At 31.6% G+C, this 23,721-nt stretch overlaps 2 protein-coding genes across 3 annotated transcripts; one reads left to right on the top strand and one right to left on the bottom strand.

The window, feature by feature from the left end:
* The first annotated feature begins 2,960 nt into the window (after positions 1-2,960).
* Positions 2,961-14,234, top strand: LOC139527793 (monocarboxylate transporter 12-like). Of its 2 annotated transcripts, XM_071323475.1 has the most exons (5): positions 2,964-3,387; positions 7,418-7,561; positions 9,422-10,189; positions 10,638-10,688; positions 12,605-14,234. In XM_071323475.1, exons 1-5 carry the CDS (start codon positions 3,186-3,188, stop codon positions 12,766-12,768), a joined length of 1,329 nt encoding a protein of 442 aa, XP_071179576.1. In that variant the 5' UTR covers positions 2,964-3,185; the 3' UTR covers positions 12,769-14,234. The 2 variants fall into 2 exon arrangements, with proteins under 2 accessions (XP_071179578.1, XP_071179576.1); XM_071323477.1 differs by lacking the exon at positions 7,418-7,561 and having other exon boundaries at positions 2,961-3,387.
* A 4,265-nt stretch (positions 14,235-18,499) lies between these two features.
* On the bottom strand, positions 18,500-22,515 carry LOC139527799 (sigma intracellular receptor 2-like). Its single transcript, XM_071323486.1, has 3 exons — positions 22,303-22,515; positions 20,398-20,542; positions 18,500-19,041 (listed from the first exon to the last, which is right to left on the bottom strand). The coding sequence occupies exons 1-3, from the start codon at positions 22,411-22,413 to the stop codon at positions 18,791-18,793; spliced, it is 507 nt and encodes a 168-aa protein (XP_071179587.1). The 5' UTR covers positions 22,414-22,515; the 3' UTR covers positions 18,500-18,790.
* Positions 22,516-23,721: the final 1,206 nt, after the last annotated feature.

Raw genomic sequence — 23,721 nt, 5'->3', positions numbered from 1 at the left:
AACTCTAGTTTTGATCCATCTACCAAAAAATATTTATTACAAACATTATCTGCCAATCAGAAGAGCATATAACTTCAGTGTTATACAGAAAGCTCTCCCCTAAATGGGCGGTCCCTGATGACGTATATTTATTTACTGAATTTACCCCTATATTAGATACAATTAACGGACTCGTAGCAAAACAATGTACCTAACTGTAAGATGGATACGATTAAGATATAAATAGTGATAACAAAGATATAAATAATTAATTTTCCTTTTTCCACTTAGTCAATTTTGTTTTTGATTTAATTTTAGTTATATCCGATACTGTTATAGTAGTCTCAGTGATTTGGTGGTGATATATGTCGTCTGCTACTGTTAAATACGAAACTACGGTTAAATACGAAACTACGGTTAGATACGAAACTACGTTTAAATAACGTAACTGAATATGTGGAGACTCACATAACGATAAAGGTGGCACGGTAGTATTTGCATTCCAGAATTTAGGTTGCTCTTTTGTGTACCCTACTGAGGTTAATGTATCTAAACAGTGTGATTGGACATAAAATACAGTATCAACTGAACATACTTTCCCAAACTGAGGGATGAATCAGGTGTAGAAAAATATGAAATGATTTTACATACAGATGAAATTGAATTTTTGAGAATTTTTTTAATTTTTTAATTCACTACACCATAAAAGACCTAAAAGTATAAGTGGCCTTAGGTTTTTAAAAACAGCAAAAAAAAGGAAACGGTCATGATACATATTCAAATTCATTTTTGAATAGTAAAATGAAAGTACTTCAGGTAACTGTGAATGTAGAATTTTTTGCAGTGTTAGAAAGTGGTGAAAATTCTAAAAAGGCTATCATTATCCCTTATGGGCCAGGAAATACTACCGTACCACCTTAAGGGGGATATACATTTTTACACTAAATCATTTAAGGAATTTATTTTACCTATGCAATTTGTAAGTTTATCAATAAAAAGTTTATTATGAGCAACTATGATAAAAACAAGCCTTAAATTCCACCCCTGAGAGTAAAAGTTGCTGTTTCAGCAAATTTTGCCTGATCTGTGGGTAATAATGTAAAAATTTACCTAGAAGGTAGAACTTCATTATTTTTATGTAACTTGCAATACATTTTTAATTATAAGTGCTCGCTTTAACTTTTCGCATTGTCTGACACATGTGCAACCACTGAAATTTGAGACGCAACATTCTTCGGTTGCATGTACATCCTACTATTTTCACCGAAATAAATAAATTGCATAATTTCTTAGTTTTTTCAACACAAGTACAGCTATACTAGTTTTCTTCATGTTTAATTTGTAGTTCTGATGTAACATGACACCAGTAGCAGCTCTTGGGGAACCAGTAAGTGGTTAAAGGGTCCTTACTTAATCATTTAGCTCTCATATTGGTCTGAAATAGAAATAGAAATAGGTTTTTTTTTACATTGACTAGACATTATTTTTGACAAAGAATGTTTTTATGATGTTATATCAGCAAGATTAAATGGTTTATTTATTTTCCATGCAAATACCATTAATTTTTAAGATTCTCTGACAGTGAAAAACACAACAAAGGCAAATTGATTATGTAAGGGGACATAATTTAACTTAATGCATACATGAGAAATAGACAAACAGTCAACTTAGAGATGCATTCTAGTACATGTATTGTGAAAAAAAAATTAGAATAATAGTTAAGTGCAATCTAAAGACTCTTGTTGTATAGCCCTCATAATCTGGAAATGTTTAAAGTAGCATAAGGCATGCTGTAAAATGTGGAACGGACTTCAATCTCATTTTTCATGATTTGGTGCTTAAACTGTTTCTTTCAGTCAGGTTAACCATAAATAGAGTTGGCAATCCAATAATTCCTCCTGAATCACCATGTTTGACTTCTGTGTTGATTTGAAGCATCATATATTTGGGTTTTGTTCACTCCTTAAGTAAAAATGGTAAGATGAAAAAAAAAGTGAAAATCTGCCAGATGGGGTAGGGATGTAATGTTTCATTTTTTTTTGTAAGAAATAAGTGCAGACTAGTATTCTTTATTGAAATATGTTCCAAAGTAAGAAGTCTATGCATCATAGGTGTCATGGCTGGTTTCAAGTTTGTTATGTCTTGGTTAAGGTGGCACGGTAGTATTTGCATTCCAGAATTAGGTTGATCTTTTGTGTACCCTTCTTAGGTTAATGCATCTAAACAGTGTGATTGGACAAAAATACAGTATCAACTGAACATACTTTCCCAAACTGAGGGATGAATCAGGTGTAGAAAAATATGAAATAATTTTACATACAGATGAAAATGAATTTTTGAGATTTTTTTTATGTTTTTTTATTCACTGCACCATAAAAGACCTAAAAGTACTAGTGGCCTTAGGTTTTTGAAAATAGCAAAAAAAGGAAACGGTCATGATGCATATTCAAATTCATTTCTGAATAGTAAAATGAAAGTACTTCAGTTAACTGTGAATGTAGAATTTTTTGCAGTGTTCGAAAGTGGTGAAAATTCTAAAAAGGCTATCATTATCCCTTATGGGCCAGGAAATACTACCGTGCCACCTAAATCGGTAGTGACCAATCTCTGTGTTATAGTAGTCTCAGATATCACATCCTGACCTGTAAATACATTTTTACAGTTGGAATGATACTGTTATCAAGAAACTAAAAATGAATAACGTGTATAAACAATAATCAGTTTTACCTATAAACAAAAACAACTAATGTGTAATAATATTGATGTAAGTCATTTGGCACATTCAATATTCTTTAGTACAAACATATGTCAAATATTATTCTGCAACAGTTTTACGACATTTCACACCTTTCCGTTTTCTCAATTTTTCCTTTCAATGTTGATTCACATCTTACACATGTTACACAAACACTTAAACATGTTAAATATAGATCACTATAAAAGCGAGTGTGCTTCAGCTGCTTGTAGTAATAGCATGCGCAAACATTATCATGATTGAAGCGACCTTCAATAACAATTACATGATATATTTTGTATTGGATGACTGCATCACACTTAAATATCTCACTCATAATCAATATGCATAATTTATCATGGCTGAGCTAGCAAACATAGTAATTTAAAATCTGGTTTATTACTTCCGTCACTAATGAATGAATGAGAAAATGTAAATACATGAAATATGATTTGAAATTTTGTATACCAGAATGTGTAAAATGTCAATGACAAATCCAGACAGAGGGTGGGCTTGGATTATACTTTTGGCTTCGTTCGTAGAGAATTGTTTAGTGGGATTCTCTCTCTATGCTATAGGACTCATTCATATCATATTTTTAGAAAAGTTCAAAAAGGATATAACCTTAACTTCATGGATTAGTGCTAGCTTTTTATGTCTTCTTAGCTTGACAGGTAAATCAATTTATTTTTGTTAACTGAAACAAATTGTAAACTATAAATATTATTGAGTTTTTCATGTCTATTTTTGTCTTACAAATATTATTCAAGTGAGGTTACTAATTGTATGAAATCATAAAATCTGAGCATGAAATTGAAAGTAATGATAGCATCTGAATGTAAGTAAAATTATATAGTAATTGGTTTTGTCATAATTTCCCAGTGTTTTATATTTGTTTTTGTAGTACATACCTGTTAGCGATCTTTCAGTTTTATATTTTAAACTGTGTTCTGAATAAAAATAATGACTTTACTATCCTACAACAGTGTCTCTGCATAGTTTGAAATGATGCACTTATATATGAAACTTATTGAGTATATGATATTGTTATAATCTTTAAAGTATTTTATCTAAATGAATGTCTTATTTTCTGTAAATTGCTGTATAATTTTCATGAATATGTTTAAAGTCTGAACTATAATAATTAAATTACATAGAGAGGCCATTAAAAGTTATTTTCAGACTTTATCCACAATATGATTTGTTTTTTTGCTTAAATTATTTTAACTTTTTCCTATTTTTTAATGCGAACATGGTGAACATAAATCAACATTTATTGTCGAGTAGCTGTTCGTGAAAATACAAAGCTTAGATAATTTATAAGAATACTAGGCGACTAGACGCTCCCTCTCTCTTAATATGTATAGTAAGTGAGAACATTACATTTACCTGTATCTGTAACACATCAATACTTTTATTTTTATCTCAAGAAACGTAAGACGAACATAAATTGCCGTATGTATAATTTGTAATAGTACAGTCACCGTGACAATTTTTTTCTGAACGCATGGATGATCATTCATTTTATTAATAATATGTATACCGAGTGGAAAGTCTATTGATTGAAACCAATTTATATCACACACGAGTCTGTTAATAGTAAATATATGGAGGAGTTAGTGGAATCATTCGTTAAAAATGCCTATTCAATATGTTTCGACAATTACACATATAACAGATACGTTATGAATATTCAACAATACAATACTTACTAAAGAAGATATGGTTATTTTGTGTTGACATGAAATGTATTCTAGATATGTTAACATTCTGTATGTTTAATAAATGTTGTTATGTGTTACTACCTCTTAACAATATTCAGCATAACCTTTTGGAAGTATGCGTCTTCATTGCTCTTCGGTTTACATTTTGTAAATACAGCTTTTTCCCAAACCTTGTCTAATTCGGGAAGTGATTGAATACACATATAATATAGATTTTAACACGTAAACTTTACGACGTCGAAATTGTAAATGCTGCTTTCGGGCCTTTTTTGTCAGTCGCAGTCACTATTATTTTGCTTTGTTTATCTACTGACTTAGTTTAAACATATTTATTTATAGTGGAGTTTGAAACAAGTTTTGCAACTTATATTAATCCCTTTCCACTTTGCGGGTGCAAGTGCTGCTTTGTAGCGGCATTAGCCTGCTCTTTTTCGAAATCTACAAGGGTTTCTTTAACATGCAAGAGATATGGCTCTCTCTTAACAAGGGTCAGCCATTTTATCGTCCCCTTCCGACGGACTATCAGGACCATATTCGCAAAAAGAGAGCCGAAAATTCAGTCCCTGAAATTTGCATCCCAGGACGGGAATCGAATCAGGAACCTTTGTGTTGTTAGTCCGATGCCCTAACCACTACACCACGGCATCTACTGGCTTACCAGATGTCATCTTGATGGTTCATGTCGCGAAGATAGAACTTGAGAATGTAACCAGTATGAATACGCATATGTAGCGGCCAGAATTAACTGTGAAAAGACCCAAAGTAAAGAGAGGGGTAGCACAGAATTTAAGTATAAACTTAAACTCTTGGAAGTTTGAAATTATGCTGCACTGCCCTGTGTTTTGGCCTATCTTTAAAATAGTAGTGCATATAAACATTTCCTTTCTTTTAAATCCTGTTTACCAAAATCAGTATAAAAGTAGAACAGTTTACGCCGTAAAAAATGTTTCTATAGAAATTGCATTGTCTTTATTTACTAATGAATTATATGTAGAAGAAACGTCCTTGTTGCTTACTATATTAGTAAGCCTGGTATTATTTTAGCTTTTTTGTTAACCATTGGGTTGATGTCACAGCTGTTAAACCTTTCATCACCGCGGGCATCAATAGCCAAGTAACAGCGCTTTTGTATACTTAGAAAATGTTAAATAATTCAAAACACTAATTTGTTTTTACCAAAAGGCATAAATAACTCATCCGCCTTAAGCACATTTTCTTAATTTTCAGTTTTTATACGCCCGTCAAAATTTTAACGGGACGTATTATGGTATACAAATGTCTGGTGTCCGTCAGTCCGTCTGTCCGTCTGGCCGTCTGTCTGTCTGTCCATCTGTCTGTCCGGCGTAAACATGTCGCATCGTAACTTGAGAACGACTTATCTAAATTTCATGAAACTTAATATAGTTGTTTTTATTATGGTCAAATGATCTGTATACTTTTTGATGAAAATAAGATCTAAACTTTTTGAGTTACGGCACTTTGTAACTAAAACAAAGGTGTGTTTTTTTCACATGTCGCGCCGTATCTCAAAAACAATTTATGATTATTGCTTAAAACTTTACACACGTCTTTGTTATATTAATCTAAAGATCTGTATACTTTTTGGTTATGATTCAAAATTTCATTTTTGAGTTATTGAGTATTTTGTAAAAAAGGGGGAGGGTTTTTTTACATGTCGTGTCGTATATCAAAAACGATTTACGATTATTGCTTAAAACTTTACACACTTCTTTGTTATATTAATCTAAAGATCTGTATACTTTTTGGTGATGATTCAAAATTTCATTTTTGAGTTATTGAGTATTTTGTAAAAAATAGGGAGGGGTTTTTTACATGTCGTGCCGTATCTCAAAAACGATTTACGATTATTGCTTAAAACTTTACACACTTCTTTGTTATATTAATCTAAAGATCTGTATACTTTTTGGTGATGACTCAAAATTTATTTTTGAGTTATTGAGTATTTTGTAAAAATGGGGAGGTGTTTTTTTACATGTCTCGCCGTATCTCAAAAACAATTTATAATTATTGCTTGAAACTGTACACACTTCTTTTTTATATTAATCTAAAGATCTGTATACCATTTGGTTTGATTCAAAATTTTATTTTAGTGATATTTGTAAAAAAAAAACAGGGTGTGTGGGGGGGGGGGGGGTTTCACATGTCCCGCCGTGTCTCAAAATCAATAAATGGTTATTGCTGAAAACTTTCTCAGAAACTATTTATGAACTATTTATTAAAACTTCCACACAAGACGTCGGGCGTATCATGCGCTCATGACGCAGCTGTTTATTAATGTTCATCAACAAAACACCTTTAATTAGACCTTTCCGATGATGACACTTATACATACGAAACGCACGTTTAGCGTTCGCTATCAAATTATATGAATGGTACACTGGTTGAAAAAAACCATTTACGACAAAAGACAATTGTGAACTTTCTATGTAGCAACATTACAGCAGCGCCTGCATACGGTGTGTATATCTGACAATTGATTCAATATTACCTGACCTGTATTTCCTATCTTGATTTCCTTGGCAGAGGTTTGCTGCTCACAAGGAAGCTATTTAACCAAGTGTTCCAAATGGAGAGGTTAAACCATCACGAATCGGTTGACCGTTATGGAATATGTGTTTCAAATAGGGTACTGATAGATAAAGGCAACAGTAGTATACCGCTGTTCGAAACTCTTAAATCGATATAAAAAAACAAATCCGTGTTACTAACTAAAACTAAGGGAAACAAATTAAATATCCGAGAACAACGACAAAACATTAAAATGTAACACACACAGAAACGAACTAAGCATTAAACAAAACATGCAAAATCCGATGAAAATAACAGATAGAACATCAAAACTATGTCCCTTATGTCGTAACTACAATTCCGTTTCCTTTTAACGAATGCAACCTTCCGAATGAGAACTATCTTTCGGTGTTTTGGCAGTTATTTTTAACAATATCCTTATCTATTTCAGGACCTTTGGCCAGTTATTGCATTGGACGATGGGATTGTCGAGTTACCATGATAATGGGATCCCTCCTCATGACGACATCACTAGTAGTTACAGCATTTGTAAACAATATAATACTGGCATTCATATTTTTCGGTATTTTAGCAGGTATTGTACACATATATGCAATTTCAGTTGGTTTTAATAAACAATTAATGAGTGATTACATTGCATTAGAAGTATTGATATAACACAGCAAGTAGAATATACCCAACTTAAAATGTTGAATTGAGAAAAAGCGAAAAGCAATAGATTAATAAGGAATACATTGTTATATTCCGAAACGTTAGAACAATGTAGTTTTCAGTTCAATACAAAGCAGCGTACCAAATATATAGATTGTGCATTAGCCTTTAGAGCGCTTTATTGTATAACATTTTACTAGATATGTGTGCAATAAAAATGGTGTTCACAAAATAAACGAACTCAAGTGTTGATTAATAAAGGGGACGTCCTTAAAAAAAAACCTGACAGAATCAAACATTGATATATAAACCAACAGAACATATGAAAAACAACTGTCATATTCCTGAATTGGTATATGAATTTTCCTTAGAAATTGTTGGGTTAAACATGGTGTATTACTAGCAAAAACATACACGTGTATGACAGTAATTTCATCTGAATATGGAAAATATTATAAGCGAGTAATTTTTAAACATATTCGTCTTGTAATTTGTTCATGCAATTAAAGAGAAACTGTGTTTTTTTAATAATTGGTGAATATTATTTTTCATGCAAATATCTTAAATGTGTAAAAGCAACCTCGAGTACTCTGAAATATTCCATACAGAACAATATTTACCAAACAATATGCAATTAGCCTTTTTTTTAATGTAAAATAATAAATCCTAACAATTACCACAATGAAGAATAGTAAAGAATAGTTAAGCCCTGATGTTGCTTCTATTTGTTTGTTGAAAATCAGCTTTGAAATATATTATATATACAGCTGTCATTTACATATATTTTACTGTGATGTATAAACATCAACGTTTTGATTTAAGGTTCACAGTATAATAACATAAAAGTGATGAAAAACTTTTTATGGCAATTGCATTTAAAACGTATAGTTGTAAATACATTTAATATTATACTGATACATTCATTTTTGAAATACTTATACATTGAAAACACAATTAAAAAAGACAACCCTGCTGTTTTGTTTGTCGTCAACAAATATTCCTAAACAATGTGTAATCTTTTTTGTACAATTCCAAATTTATGTTAGGCATGAAACTATATCAGTAACATTGGGTTTATCTAGTTATTTATTTCGAGTATGGTATTCGTCCGCTGTGTGTCATGTTAGCTAATATGCATAATAGTATTTAGTATGTTTGATCATTTTTAAGAAAGAGGGACGAAAGATACCAAAGGGAGAGTCAAACCTTCATGACGCTAATAATAACGACAACATGTAAATAATTTTGTTTTAGATCGTAATACTTATTATAATTATTTATAGAATAGCTAATCGAAGAATTCAAATAGAGAAAAATATTCAACGCGTGACCGAACAACACATTAATTCACGAATGCGCGTAGTGCATGAGTTAATTATCAGTGTTGTTCGGTCAAGCGTTGAATATTTTTCGATATTTGAATTCTTTAATTAGTTATTCTTTTTATTACATTGGCAAATGGCTTTTTTCAAGAAGTTAATGTATAACATGTAAGGAACTATATCTTTTTTCTACGCATTCACAATTTGTTTTGATCCGCCGTTATCGACGTCTTGACAAAGCCTATTGTTGTATGACGTCAGAGAGTGAAATAACCACGTTTATTTCACATGTGAAATTATCGGTTTTTATCTAACTGGGAAATCAATGTAAGTCATTACAACCAATGTAAAAATTGTGTTTAAGCCATTTTCTAAGAATGACTAGTTAAAACATAACCAAATAATTATTGTATTTTGATTTTGCATCTCTCTTGTACTAACTATTCCTATATCTTTCGTAGGTCTTGGCGTAGGTCTGATGTTTACAACTGGATTAATTGTTATAGCTTTTAACTTTGAAAAGAAACGTAACGTAGCAACTGGTATTGCTGTAGCAGGCTGTGGAATCGGTCCATTTGTTTTAAGTCCTATTTATCAGATGATTTATAACGAATATGGATATAATGGATTCTTTCTTTTCTACGCCGGACTATCTTTCAACGTATGCGTTGTTGGAGCAGTTCTACGACCGTCGCGATTGGAAGCATCTAGTAAAATGGCAAAAAAAAGAAATAGAACGTTACATAAAAAATGTTGTGAATGCGATTTAACAGTAATGAAAAACATACCATTAATTTGTGTATGCATAGCGGGAGTGTTCTTCAATATTGGAATTTTTATTATCTATTTACACTTTCCGGCATATGCAATAGAAAATGATTCCACACAAGTAGAAGTATCTTGGTACTTATCTATAGCAGGTATTTCTAGCTGTATTGGCAGAGTGTTACTTGGAATGGCAACAAACAGTGAGGATGTCAGTGAAGATATAATATTCTTTGGAACGTACTCGCTTATCGGAGCTGCCACCATTGTAGTGCCTTTGTTCATCAAAATTCACTATGCTAAAATGATGTATTCTATTGTGTTAGGACTAAATTCTGGCAGCTGTTATGTTGTTATTAGTTCTATTGTTTTTAGATTGACTGGACCTGACCACGCTGCACAAGGAACTGGTTATGTTATGGCCTATATAGGAGTTGGATCATTAGTTGGACCACCTTTAGCAGGTACTAAAGTTATCTGTCTTTGCTTCATATATTACACGTACTTTATACTATTTAAAGAGGATTAAACATTTTTATAGTGACGTATTTTAAAAGTAACTGTTATGCATATGAAGATATTTGCTGAAGAAATAATATATAAAACCAAAAACAACATTCGTTATTTTAATTAAGTTACTAGCATTTGAAATTTACAATTGGCGTAAAAACAGAAGTATTCTTCATTTTTCATATGTTGGCTTGTTTATTGTCAAAATCAAAAGCAGAAACAAATTATGTATACAACTTCGAGTGAACATAATAACACGATATGACCTTAAATTGTTTTGGGTTTTCTATATTTTTTTTATTTCGTGAAAATTTGATATATAAAGTCCAATGTTAATAAATAAGATGATCGAAACGTGTGTATTTACTTATAAACATCTTATACTACTTTTATATTTTCTAGGTGTTATCGTTGACAATGGTGGAAGCTATGCAACATCCTTTATTATAGCAGGTATATATGTAGCGCAAAGTCTATGATATTTAAAACAAATAATGAATTATCAAATGAAAATAAAAACATACGGTATAATTGCCAAAGAAATAACTCTCCACCATAGACTAAATGGCGAAGAATTGTCGCAATGTTGAACCCATACTGCATAGCAAGCTATAAAAGGCTTTGAAATGAAGAATGCTAAAAAATAAAAACGATAAAACTAATTGCCTTGTTAACGTACAAAACAATAAACGTAAAAAATATAATGATATACAACATACAAAATGTACAAATGACAACCACTGAAATACAGGCTCCCGGCGTTGAACATTTTGTCGGCGCCAACCGTATCTCTTACATGGTAGACCGACTTGCTAAAAAAACGTGACGGCCTTAAACCAGTTGTACATAACACCAATTTCGTCTGCATATGTAGACCATAGGTGTGAACAGAGCAAGCTAAACCGTCACATTCCAGTTACAAAAAGTAATTATTTAACATTCGATCTATCCATTTCTTTTCTTTTTTCAGAATGGTGATAAAAAAAATATGTTGATGATTGTATATTAGAATTCTTTAAAAATTGCCTTTGCATCCGAAAAATTGTGAAAATTGAAAATAAAACGGATGCTTAAGCTTTCCAATATATTAGAATTGGTGAGTTACGTCAGAGGTAATAAAACCATTCTTCAGCTGGCAGAGTAAATCTCATAATGGCATATGGCAAAACACTTAAAACGCAATTAAAGTTCATACGAATATTTGCAGAACATATCTTTGGGGAATTCATTAAGCTTAAGCTTTCCAATATATTAGAATTGGTGAGTTACGTCAGAGGTAATAAAACCATTCTTCAGCTGGCAGAGTAAATCTCATAATGGCATATGGCAAAACACTTAAAACGCAATTAAAGTTCATACGAATATTTGCAGAACATATCTTTGGGGAATTCATTTAGTTATATTTCGAGACAATATACTTGTTATATGATCTATTGCAGTAGGGGCAAAACACAGAAAACAGGAGCACTATTGCAAAAAAAACTGTAATGACTGAACCTTTTCGAAATACTCAAATAATTATAGAAAATAATAGGACACAAAAAACGAGTATGAACAACAATTTAGTTGATCATTGTCAAATGTAAAGGAGTTGGTCCGATAAGGACCGATTTTGGCCTCGAATTTCAGGTTCTTCTAATGAAAGATTTTTGACACTTTTTAAACACTTAATTAAGTGACTATATCAGTTGATTTTAACTGATTTAGTCATTAAAAACGCTCCGATTCAGGCTGAAATAGGAAAAATATATCAAATATGCCAAAAAATGTCACTTTTCAGATTGTTTTTGTCAAAAATAAACTAAAGTGGCCGCATCCGTATCATCCTCAACTTTTATATATATTATGTATTATCATCAAATACAACTTACATTTCAATATTAAGAATGAACACAATTGCGACCACTTTCATTTAAGACGGAAACCGTCTAAAAATTAACTAAAATGCTAAAATTTTGAAGATTTCAGTAATTTACCATAACTTAATGATGCTAGTACCCGATATATCTGCATTGTATTGTAAAAGCATTCTACTTTCCAATAAAAGCTAAAAGTATACATTTTAACAATTTTGTAACACTGCTATATTTTGGGGCCAAAAAGGGATCTTACTGGACCTACTCCTTTATCAATCGAGTAAACAAATGTGTTTATTAGTATGGCAAAGATCTAGATGAACAGTGTACAAAGCGACCGAACACATATGCATTGTATGTTATCTTTGACATGCCTTATAAAAAGACATCAGTACATATTATACTAGCTTAATTATACCGGTACTAGTTTCCAATCTATGAAAGAATTAATTATATTATACATCTGTGTCATCTTATTCTTATCAATGATATTATTCTTCTTCACTTTTTCAGGTTTATCACTGATATTTGGTGGTTTTACAGAACTTTGTAATGTTTGCTTTAAATCGAACCGTTACAATAAACCAGTGATTAAGGAAATTGAGATGGCAATTAAGGATGACGAGATTAATAATAAATACCACGATGCCGAAGAGGAGAAAACTGTGTTGACTTGAAATAAATTCATTTCTAAATTCAGGATAACACAATTGGAACTCTTTGTTTCCTTGTTATTAATGTCGTCCAACATGACCGATGTTGAGTACTTAAAAAAAATGGTTTTTATCACAGTCGATTACTAGAAAGAACAGCAAAAACTCATTCTTAAATTGTCTCTTCCAAGGAAGATGCATTTGTTGTATTTTTTTTTTATTTTGCTTTGAATTGTTTTTCATTTTATCACGTTGAGGTCATCTATAGCTGAGTATACGGTATGCATTTTGCACAGGTTGGAGGTTATACGGTGGCCTATATATATTTGCTTTAATTTGTTTCATGGGGACTCTGTAAAAATAACGAGAAGCGCCACTTGTTCCCATGACTATGATAGTTTGAAAAAAAGGATTTAACTAAAAACTTGAACTTGCGAACTATATATTGCTCATTATAGTAATGTATTGGTCTACATAAAACAAGGACGACAAAGGTATAAGCTTTTGTAATTAGATTTCCATTTCTAAACTCCAATAATGGTATGACACTTGATACAACGCATATCTGGAAAAGATCTGTATTTCCCAACGCACATTCTTCTTCAATATTAATAGTTCATGTACAAGAACCGAAAACATAGATAACAAAACGTCAGCTGATCAAACATTGTCAATTGTGTTTGTGACACTTAGCATTAATATGTGGTACAACTCTTTTATATGTCGGTCGCAACACCTGAATAGATTGAACACAAGCACATTCTACCTTTAATTTTCCAAAGTTTGATCACTTCTATAATTAATGCATTGTTTTACTAGAGACGAAAATTTCCAAATCAAATATATAAATTAATAGATCCATGCAATAATCATTGTATCGCATTGCATGAATCTTAAAGCTGAACTTTCTAACAAAATTGTGTTTAATTGATAGTTTTGATGTAATCATATCTAAAATAGAACAAGCATTAGTATCAGCGATAACAGTAAGTAATTTTCAATTTTATTTATATACTTCTTTGTTTTGTTTAACGTTGAAAGAATCTTATTCAGTTGTTTCTGTTTTTAATTCTGCTGATTTTTTTTTTAATTGTTTGTAAAAAATACATATTTTAAAGAAAGATGTCAAATGGATACGACTTATCACCAAATTTTGCACGTCACTAACAGATGAATTTGCGCATCAAATAGGGCAAGAAACGCTTGTTCATTCGTAATTTTCCCTGCAGATTTAGTACAATTTTTGTAAACTATTGATAGACTTTATTTACATTTGAAACGGATGACCGTGAGGCATTTCGGTGTATTGCTATCGAACAGATTTCCAATACTTAATTTTCGTTTTGGATTTTTAACCGATCTGTAAACATGATTAATACGTAGTCTTCATCAAGTGCAAACTAACATTCCTTATCGCTTGTTATAAATTTATTTCTTCAATGAATACTCATCAAATACTTTTTAAAGAAGATAAATTAATAATATTAAAATGTTTTGTTGTATGTTTATACATATAAGTAAAAAAAATCATTTATATCTATGCACTATTATTAATATACTGGAATAGAATGATATACAAATGAATGAAAATTATATATACATGTAACTGTAATATACAAGTCTTAATATAATTTATTATATACTTAGTAGTAAATACAGATAAATTGTATGTGTAATACAATCAACGGCAAGCGTGCTGTATCAGCCACCCGTGATGATATCGATATCAGCACGGTTGCCAAAGCTTTATCACACCTTTAATCTGTATGACGTCACGTCATCGATTGCAGTCACTGTTGCAAAGGCTTTATCAAAACCCTAATCAGAATCTGTATGACGTCATTTCAATCCTCCTTATCTGTATGACGTCATGTCACATAAAAACATCTACTTGAGATATATGTATATAATAAAGTGTATATGATATGGCTTTTTCAATATCACACACCGTATCAACCCTCAACCAATATAATCCTTCGAGCAGAGCTCTTGTGATTATATTGGTGTCTCGGGTTGATACGGATGCGATATTGAAAAAGCCATATGATATTCTCTATATATAACAATAAACCAGAGTATACTGATTTTTATCATACATTTAGTAGTAAATACAGTAGTTTTGAATATTTGATAAATAGCCTGTTGTTTAAAATCCATATCGCGCAACTTAATTTGATGCGCACCCTTTATCATACCCTTTATCACACCCCTACCTTTTATTGAACCCTTTATCACACTCCTACTAATTCTTTTTTTTTTTTTTTTAAATTAACTCCGTTTTAGTTTATGCAAGTTTCTTCAGAATTTTTTCCCTCAAAATGGGTTCTTAATGAACGGTCATTCGGGCGTGGCGCAATTTATTGAATGACGTCATTGTTCTGAATATGACGTCACAAACGTCGAATTTTCATATTTCTGACACACGAAGTGCAACTATAAAAAGAACTCAATGAAGTACCATAAAAAAAAAACACACACAAAAATACAATTAACAAAATATTTTTTAAACAACAGCACGCAAATTCAAGGTAACCCAGGTGCTTCAGATGAGTAAAATTAATGAGCAGTTCTTTTAAAGCTTTTAAAACAAGACAACGGCAGAACTGAAGGTAACCCAGGTGATAGGGATCAGAAAGCAGTGCATATGTACTCTCCTGTTGAAATATATGATAAAGCGTATAAAACATGGCAAAATCCGTATCACATGCCGTATCACTCTCGACCAATATCATCCCTCGGGCCTAAAGGCCCTCTGGTTGATATTGGTATCTCGGAATGATACGGCATATGATACGGATTTTGCCATGTATTATTCTCTATGTATCACTACAATATAATAGTCATTACGGTGAGGATGAATTCCCTGTCATTAATTTATCATGGATCCACGCGCGAACTTGTCCCAGAACAAATTATATCTGTACATTAAACTCACTTTCAGGTATAGAGATGTGATTTTTTTTCTGAGACAATTGCTTGTCGGACCATTCACAAGAACTTCCGGTCATCCACTGTTCAGTACTTCAGTACTTTGATTCTCACCGATATGGTCTGGCGTGTCCATCTTTTACTTTTAAACGATAGGCCAATGGTATACGGAAATGATATTTCGAAACTCATAAGTCGGAAACAAACTGACAATTCCATGGTTAAAAAGATAGAAAAACGGTGTTAATAGAAGAAAACAATAAACGGTAAAAAATAAACTCCAATTCGTCGAAAGGAGTGGACAGCAGGTGGATCAGCTGCTGTTATACTAATTGCAAATATTGCGCTCGTTAAAAAATTATTAAAAACAGATGGGTGTACTGGGGACGCGTTATGCATCATACCTGTAGTCCTCCTCTTTGTGTCTATGACCATACTTGCAGTGAAAGAAGTGTTGATAGTTATGTTGGCTAGTCGGGAAAAACAGAACGAAACAACACGAAAAACTCTACAAGAAAGAACAGAAAACACAAATGGTGGAATCGACGAACTACAAACAGACAGTAAAAGAAGAATGGATGACCTACGAAAAAGAGAATCAACAAATGATTGCATGAATAACGTGATCCTTGGATTAACAACTTTCATTATCATTTTGAATTTTGTTATTAACGGGATGGAATTACGATGAATCAAACATGTATTTAACAATGTTTTTTTTTATAATTTAAAGTAAAGTTTTCTTTGTCTATATCTTGGAAAAAGTCAATAATCTTAATTAATGAAAATAAATGCAGATGTTTTCTTTTAGTTTATTAACAATATTTCAGCCCCAATTTTAATCTTCCTTGGTCTAAACAAAGCAAATGATTTGAGAAACTGTCATAAATCTTCCATAAGAACTAAATTCCCTAAATAACAAACACAAACAAAATTAACATAAGATAACCATACCATTGACTTGGAACAGGAGCATGGATATGGGAAAGGTTAAACTTCATTTTATTATATTCAAATCGATTATCTTTCGTTGATTTACAAAAGGTATACATAAGAGAAAAAAAATCAGAAAGAACACTTATATCTATTTTTCGTAAAATAAGTGTATACTAGTCATGCTAGATAGTGAAAACTCATGTGAAAACGGAACAATACGAAACAATTATATCGTCATATTTCATACAGCAACTTACGAAAAGTACCAGAGGACACGATTGTATGCAATTCACTAGAAAGAACTGAATCCATATCAGAATAAGAAATGAAACATTTTAGTCCGGCTTAAACAAATTAACTATATTCCCCCGATAATACAAGACGCGATATTGAACTGCAACATACTGATTATAACATTTACCAAAAAAGTAAAATCGCAAAAATATTGAACTCCGATGAAAATTTAAAATGGAAATTCCCTCATCAAATGGCAAGTTCAAACACATCAATAGAATGGACAACGACTATTCCTTACTTGGTATAGGCATTTTCGTGTGTAGAAAACGGTGGGTTAAACCTGGTTTTATCGCTAGCTAAACATCTCAACTGTATGAAATTTCATTACAAGTATATATTAATAACATTGATTTAAACGATATGGTTAACATTTACACCAAAAGTGAAGGGAGTAAATAATTATAGTCCCCTCGACTTTTATCATTCGACAATCGTTCTGGTTGTGCAGGATGTATTAATACAAAGTCGCGGAGGGTCGAACGATGGAATTCGTTAACTCGTGATGTTAGTGTGTCACACTATCTGCACGTTGAAAAATTTAAACTTCTGTTTGAAAGGTCTGTAGATGTGTTGTAGGGAAAATATGCATGTGAATAATATGTCTCTGCTCCTATATACAGTTACTAAACTTATCGCATATATAATCCATGTCTCTGCGAAAATACCTTTTGGAGTAAGTATTGTTTATTTGTCTTTGTCGTGAATAAATCTTAGCCTTGCCAGCTTTCTAAATATTACTATAAACAGATTGAATTGAAATACAATTTTACACAATTCCTGCAGTTGAAATAATTTTTCCACAATGAATCTATGTATCTGATGTTATTGTTTTTCGTAGTTAATCTACCCCTGCTGTAAAATATACCAGTAATGATAATATTTCGTTTATGGAGACGTCAACGTAAATATGGACATATACTGTATATCAAACCAACTAATAAGATATTATAAATGTACCTGAGCACTATATAAGTCATGCTGTTGTATAAGGCGACTAAGTATTGAATAACTTTTGGGATGTATTTCTGATCTTACAACAGCCACGGAGAAATTTTCGAAGAAAGCCACTCACCTTCATTTTATTGAATGATAATTTAGAGAGAGACAAATTAATCTTCTTGCTTTCATTTTTAATTAATGAATGCAAATGGGAGTCGATAAATTAATAAAAAAAAAAACAAAAAAAAAACATTATCATATAATATTGCCAAAATGAAAAGATATAATAGTATAATATTTTACTTTCGTCAAAATACGTTTTGACCTAGATGTTTTATTGCTCCAACCACTTCCCCGGCCCCTCAAGGTTATCATAACTTTTCCTTAGTAATATCAAGCAAATGATGTCTCGAGAAAAAAAAATTCCACGTAAAAAGGAATTATATGAATCTTGATATTTCTTCTATATTCATAGTTTTTTGGAAGAAAAACATAGGTAAAGTGTTACACCAGGTCAGTTTGGGATAAAGAAAGGCTTAAATACGAACGAACAATAGTTAGTATGTAACATACCAAGTGGAAATACCCTTATACTTAAAGAGCATGGCTCCCTGCTTTCTCTGTGAGTATATCATATGGCATAAAATCTGAAAGATTTGATTTTCAAATTTATTAACTACTGTTATCGACAAATTAATTAAAAAATGTATTGCTACCGTTATTTCGAGCAAAATATATGATAATCATCTTACAACTAGTCTAGTATAATTGAGCCCACAAGCATTGGACAATATTAAAAATCTAACATATTTCCAATTTCCTGTACATCCAGTTAGTGTCAGTTTCATGAAACGTCTCATTGCTACTCCAGGTTTGGTCGCGTTTGGTTGTGTTGACAATAAGATTTGAATTTTATTCTCCCATAAACACAAATAAAATCTTATCGTTATTGAGTTTTCTCTTTCGTCTTGATATCTGCTCTAAATATAAAATTCGTTAACATTAACATTGGTATAAGTAAGTAAGGAAAATAGAACATCAGCAATGCCTGTCTTTCTAATTGTGTTGTTGGTCCTTTAGGTTTTGATTTGCTGAAATCGTTGTACATAATATGGAAACAAATGGCGGCTGTTGTTGTTGCCACATGCGCAGAATATACGATCATCGGGGTTCTTATCCATGAACAGTTCTTAATTCCTGAAATAAAACCAACATGTTATCCATTAAAGCTTTTTTTGAATTATTGATCATTTAGATTTCGATATAATGTGTTTTGCTATTTATTTTTTTTTTTCGTTGTTTTTTTTGTTGTTGTTGTTTTTAAAATACTCATCTGATGAGTCGAGCCCTTCGTGACAGCTCTTTACAATGTGTTTTTGTGTTGTGATGTACACTATCACAGTGTAGGGGAGGTTTGAGCGCGCATAAGCATATTACCCCGTCACATTCTTTCTGTACCTGTCCAAAGTCAAGGACATCTTATATTCAATGGCAATTGTTGGTTGGTGGTTGCCATAATTGTTGGTTGTTCATAGTTTAAGCATAAATCATGCTATTGGCTTGGTCTTTTGAATAATTCCCATTTATGTATAATGGCGGGTCCTTTTTCCTTTAACTTACTACACGTATCAATATGGGTTGCTCGCACAGTTGAAGGGCGAGCGGTGACCTTTAGATCCTTTAGTTGTTTACATTCTCATCATTTGGTTCCTGTTGGGTATAGTTGGGTCATTGCCAATCATACCATATTTTCTCATTTTTATTTTCTATAAAAGATAGTAAGAAAATACCAAAGGGACAACACCATGGCAACAAAATGGTTAATAACACCCGTTTTAATTTGTTACTCTTATCCTATGTAAGGCCAATTGTATAGGCTCCAGACCATACGAGTATGTGGACCGTAGGCGTACGGTCCGGATCGTATGCATACTTTTTTAAATTACGCATACGGTCGGAACTGTATGCTTACGGTCTGCCGGATTTTCAGAAGTTGGTCAAGTTTATTAGATACAAATGTATACTAGTATTACAGATCAACATAACTGAAATCTCGAATGAATATAAAAAGTTCAATTTTTATTGGAATAAATACTTAATGGTTTAACTATTTAAAAAATTCTCGCTTATTTAATGTTCAAATATCCTGTATTTAAAATATCAGTAATACATGTACATGAAATTACATATTTCTCACTGAATTAAAGTTATTGGAAGTAAACATATTGTAGGAAGAAACGTTAATAAAATATTTCGGAACTTTACTATACAGACCGTCAAACCAGCTGTTTACCTGACACAAAACTGATAGAACTGAAAATGTTTGATAAATGGGAGATGCAAATGCAAAGGAACATGCATGAACAAAACATGTCAATGTAAAAAATCTGACGGTATTTGTAGCAGCAATTGTCCCTCTGGGCAAGAGTGCCAACATAGGCTTCAGTTTACGTTTACGAGCAAAGAGATTACCCATAGTCCTTTTCGACTCTAAAAAGACGAATTGATGAGTACCATATAATTATATACGAGCTTATTAATACACGGTCTTACCTTTAATAAATGCATATATAGCTACAATGAAAAAAGGAAACTGGAAGATGAATTCACAGTAGACAAATGTTCTAAACCAGGCTGGAGGGTCAATCATCATAGTGTCCTTGAACTCTGAACAGTACCATGCTTTCAGTTCTACAACCTAGATATACAAATCAGCATAAAGAATGATTTCAAAAAACAATACTCATTGTTATCTAGCTATTTGCGTTTGATAAATAGTTTGAACTTTGCAGAACTTTCTTGAAGTGTTATTACGTAAAATAATTTGGTTAATGTATAGACATATACATTATACAAATGTAATTGGTTTTCATTTTTATCATAACATATATAGAATGATATAGATATATCCTGATTCCTTTGACTCTGTTTCTTCAGGTTTTTACACATATTTTCCATGAAATTAAAATCATTATTAAAATTTTACTGCTGGAGTAATAGTTAGACATATAGTGCAAGTTAAAGATACAACTAGATGTGGTATGAGTACCAACGAGACACCGCTCCAACCAAGTCACAACTACAGTAAACTATTATAGCTCAAAGTACGTCCTTCAACACGTAGAATTGGTTCACACCGAACAGCAAGCTATAAACTTGTTAATGCATTAATTTGATTTTATCGACGTCTCTTCTCCTAAATAGATTAATCTTAAGACAATATACATGGTGTTTACTCAAAACATGATTTTGGTTTTTATCGAAAGTGCCGAATTTTACATACATTTTTGGATAAATACACAGAATTTACCAAACTGTGTTAAATTGGCCTTAGGATCATCTTCAGGCGTTGATAATTTGGTAAACACAGATTATTCGTTAAACGATATCCGTGATATATAAAAAAGGGAAAATATTTGGATTGAAGGAATATATCCCAAAGACAGGTTATCAAAAAATAAATATTTAAAAGAGCATTACATCTTGGATTAAATATTGGAATCAGTTGGAACATACAAACACATTGCCTTAAAGAGTAAAACAATAGGCAGAAAAATGTCGCTATAAAAAGTGTAAAGTTCGCTTAAATATAATTAGCACATTTTTCTACAAATAGTAGGGCTATTATTAATTATTTGTTTCGTGATATCTAACGCATGTCTTTATTTATGGCAACATGTTTAAAATAAAATAGCAAAAAGACCGAACTACGATGAGAATTCTAAACGGAAAGTCCCTAAGCAAATGGCAAAATCAAAAGCTCAAACACATAAAAAGAATATGGATACCAACTGTCATATTCCTGGCTTGGGACAGGCATTTTCTTATGTAAAAAATATGGCTTAAACCAGGTTTATTAGCTAACTAAACCTCTTACTTGTATGACAGTCGCATCAAATTCCATTGACAACGATGTTTGAAAAAAAATAAACAGACCTAATAGTTAAAAATGTCAAAAAAGGGGTTCAGCAGTCAGCATTGTTTATAATCTATAAAAACAAACAAATATGTCAACAGATAATTTCCAACAAAAACATCAAAGCGTGCTAAATTATATGACATATTGCACTAGTGCAAATAAAGCTTCATATTGTCACCGTCTCCGGGGGGTAAACTATTGAATCTGTTTTAAAGTCTTTTACACATTGCAAGAAACGGTTATAATTGCAGACATATATTAGCTATAAATATTATCCTTCGAACAATATATATTGCTCTTCCAAGGTCGTGCAATATCAAAATCTGCTTAGGACAATAGTTATGCAATAGCAATGCAAATAATGAATTTATAAATAGTTTCAATTTAACAAATGACAATGTTTAGAACATGCAACGTATCTTTTTTTTTGAATAGCATAATATTCATATTGATTTTGTTATAAATATTGTATGATTGTTTAAAAAAACTGTTTCTTTGTCAAGTCTGTAAGAACTACATAATATTGACTTTAAATTTACCTTTGTAGGAAAAATCCATTTTGGTAAAAGCACCTGAGCATCCACAAATATGGAAATCGGTATATGAGTGATAAAATAGCATAAAAATATAAAGTCTAGCACAGCCGCCATTGCTTCTCAAACTAACTACAAGATCTGTTAGTCTATTTAAATGTGCTTTGTTTACATCCAGTTTAACTTGTAGAGAAACATTTTATTTAAAATACCAATTGACCCGTTACAATGATCACATCCGGGGCTCACGACGGCTACTCTAAAACGGATATAGCTATGTCAAATAATTTTAAAGATCACTGATAAATACACACACAATTAGCAGTAAATTTTCATTTAATTGCAAATATAATGGACGATAATTAAGATTCCCAACACATCAAATTGATTTTTAAGACCAATACATTAAACTTGTTTACATGAAGTATAAATTACCAGTGGTTATTATGTGTTAACGATGTATCATAAGCTAGCTGTCCACTGAAAGAAAATTGGGTATCCTGAATGCACAAGCTTTCGTAAATAAGCACAAATTAAACCATAAGAGGATCAAAGGTAATATATTAAAAACAAATTACAATAAAGGGACATTATATAGCAGTCAAATTCGTTTTTAACCGATTTGACAAAATTATTTTTTACTGATTTGACACGCATTTTAATATATGATTTAATTATAACATAGTAAAACGTATATCCAAATTTTAGTCTAGACGCCATCTAATTAACCATCGAGGTGACCTCCGAAAAACTGACGACGCAAATATTACCCGATACAAACTGAACAAAGATACAAATAGATAGTGAACTCGTACCGTGAATTGGATTTCTTTTAGTTATTGTGGCGTAATCAATTTACTAAACACATGTTCTTAATTTATGTAAGCAAAGGCATTGATTAATGGTCTTAGATTATTTGGATAAACTATTGCAGTTTAACTGTGCAACGTATGTATTGTATAAAGTGTCACACTAAACAAGATGTGTCACATTAAACAAGATGAAAGATCATTAAACTGATTAAGAACTGACCATCAAATCTTAGATGTAATTGATTACGCCACATTATGTTTGATTTTATTTTGTATAGGTTAAAATATATGTTTATCATTGTTTTAACCTAAATTAAAAAAATACTTGTTCATAATTGAATCAGTCATTGATGATCGAATTAGTCATCAATTGGTTTAGTCTTGTTTCATTTTCAATTATGTTGACATTCTTTTCCTTTTAATGACTGTACACGCCTTATTTATGTGGAACCGATCTCTAGATAAAGTTTAAATTGAATGTCACATGAAAACGGATTCAATGAGGTCGAATTATTCACATTTATGTGAATTACTCTTCAACGATGTTTTATTCTAGCTTATTCATGTTATTTTGACAAAATTGAAACAAACTGGCTCCTAAAAGTGAATTACT

The sequence above is a fragment of the Mytilus edulis genome, chromosome 6 (assembly GCF_963676685.1).
Source record: "Mytilus edulis chromosome 6, xbMytEdul2.2, whole genome shotgun sequence".
NCBI classification, from domain to species: Eukaryota; Metazoa; Mollusca; class Bivalvia; order Mytilida; family Mytilidae; genus Mytilus; species Mytilus edulis.
The sequence above is the reverse complement of the archived record's forward strand: the minus strand, read 5'-3'. Positions and strand labels throughout refer to the sequence as shown.

Excerpts from the sequence above, each read along its gene's own strand:
- LOC139527799 (XM_071323486.1), bottom strand. The coding sequence starts at position 22,413 with ATGGCGGCTGTGCTAGACTTTATATTTTTATGCTATTTTATCACTCAT. Across the intron at positions 20,543-22,302 it reads AATGGATTTTTCCTACAAAG|GTTGTAGAACTGAAAGCATG; the intron begins GTAAATTTAAAG and ends TTGTATATCTAG. Across the intron at positions 19,042-20,397 it reads TATATATGCATTTATTAAAG|GAATTAAGAACTGTTCATGG; the intron begins GTAAGACCGTGT and ends GTTTTATTTCAG.
- LOC139527793 (XM_071323475.1), top strand. The coding sequence starts at position 3,186 with ATGTGTAAAATGTCAATGACAAATCCAGACAGAGGGTGGGCTTGGATT. Across the intron at positions 3,388-7,417 it reads ATGTCTTCTTAGCTTGACAG|GACCTTTGGCCAGTTATTGC; the intron begins GTAAATCAATTT and ends TATCTATTTCAG. Across the intron at positions 10,689-12,604 it reads AACATCCTTTATTATAGCAG|GTTTATCACTGATATTTGGT; the intron begins GTATATATGTAG and ends TCACTTTTTCAG.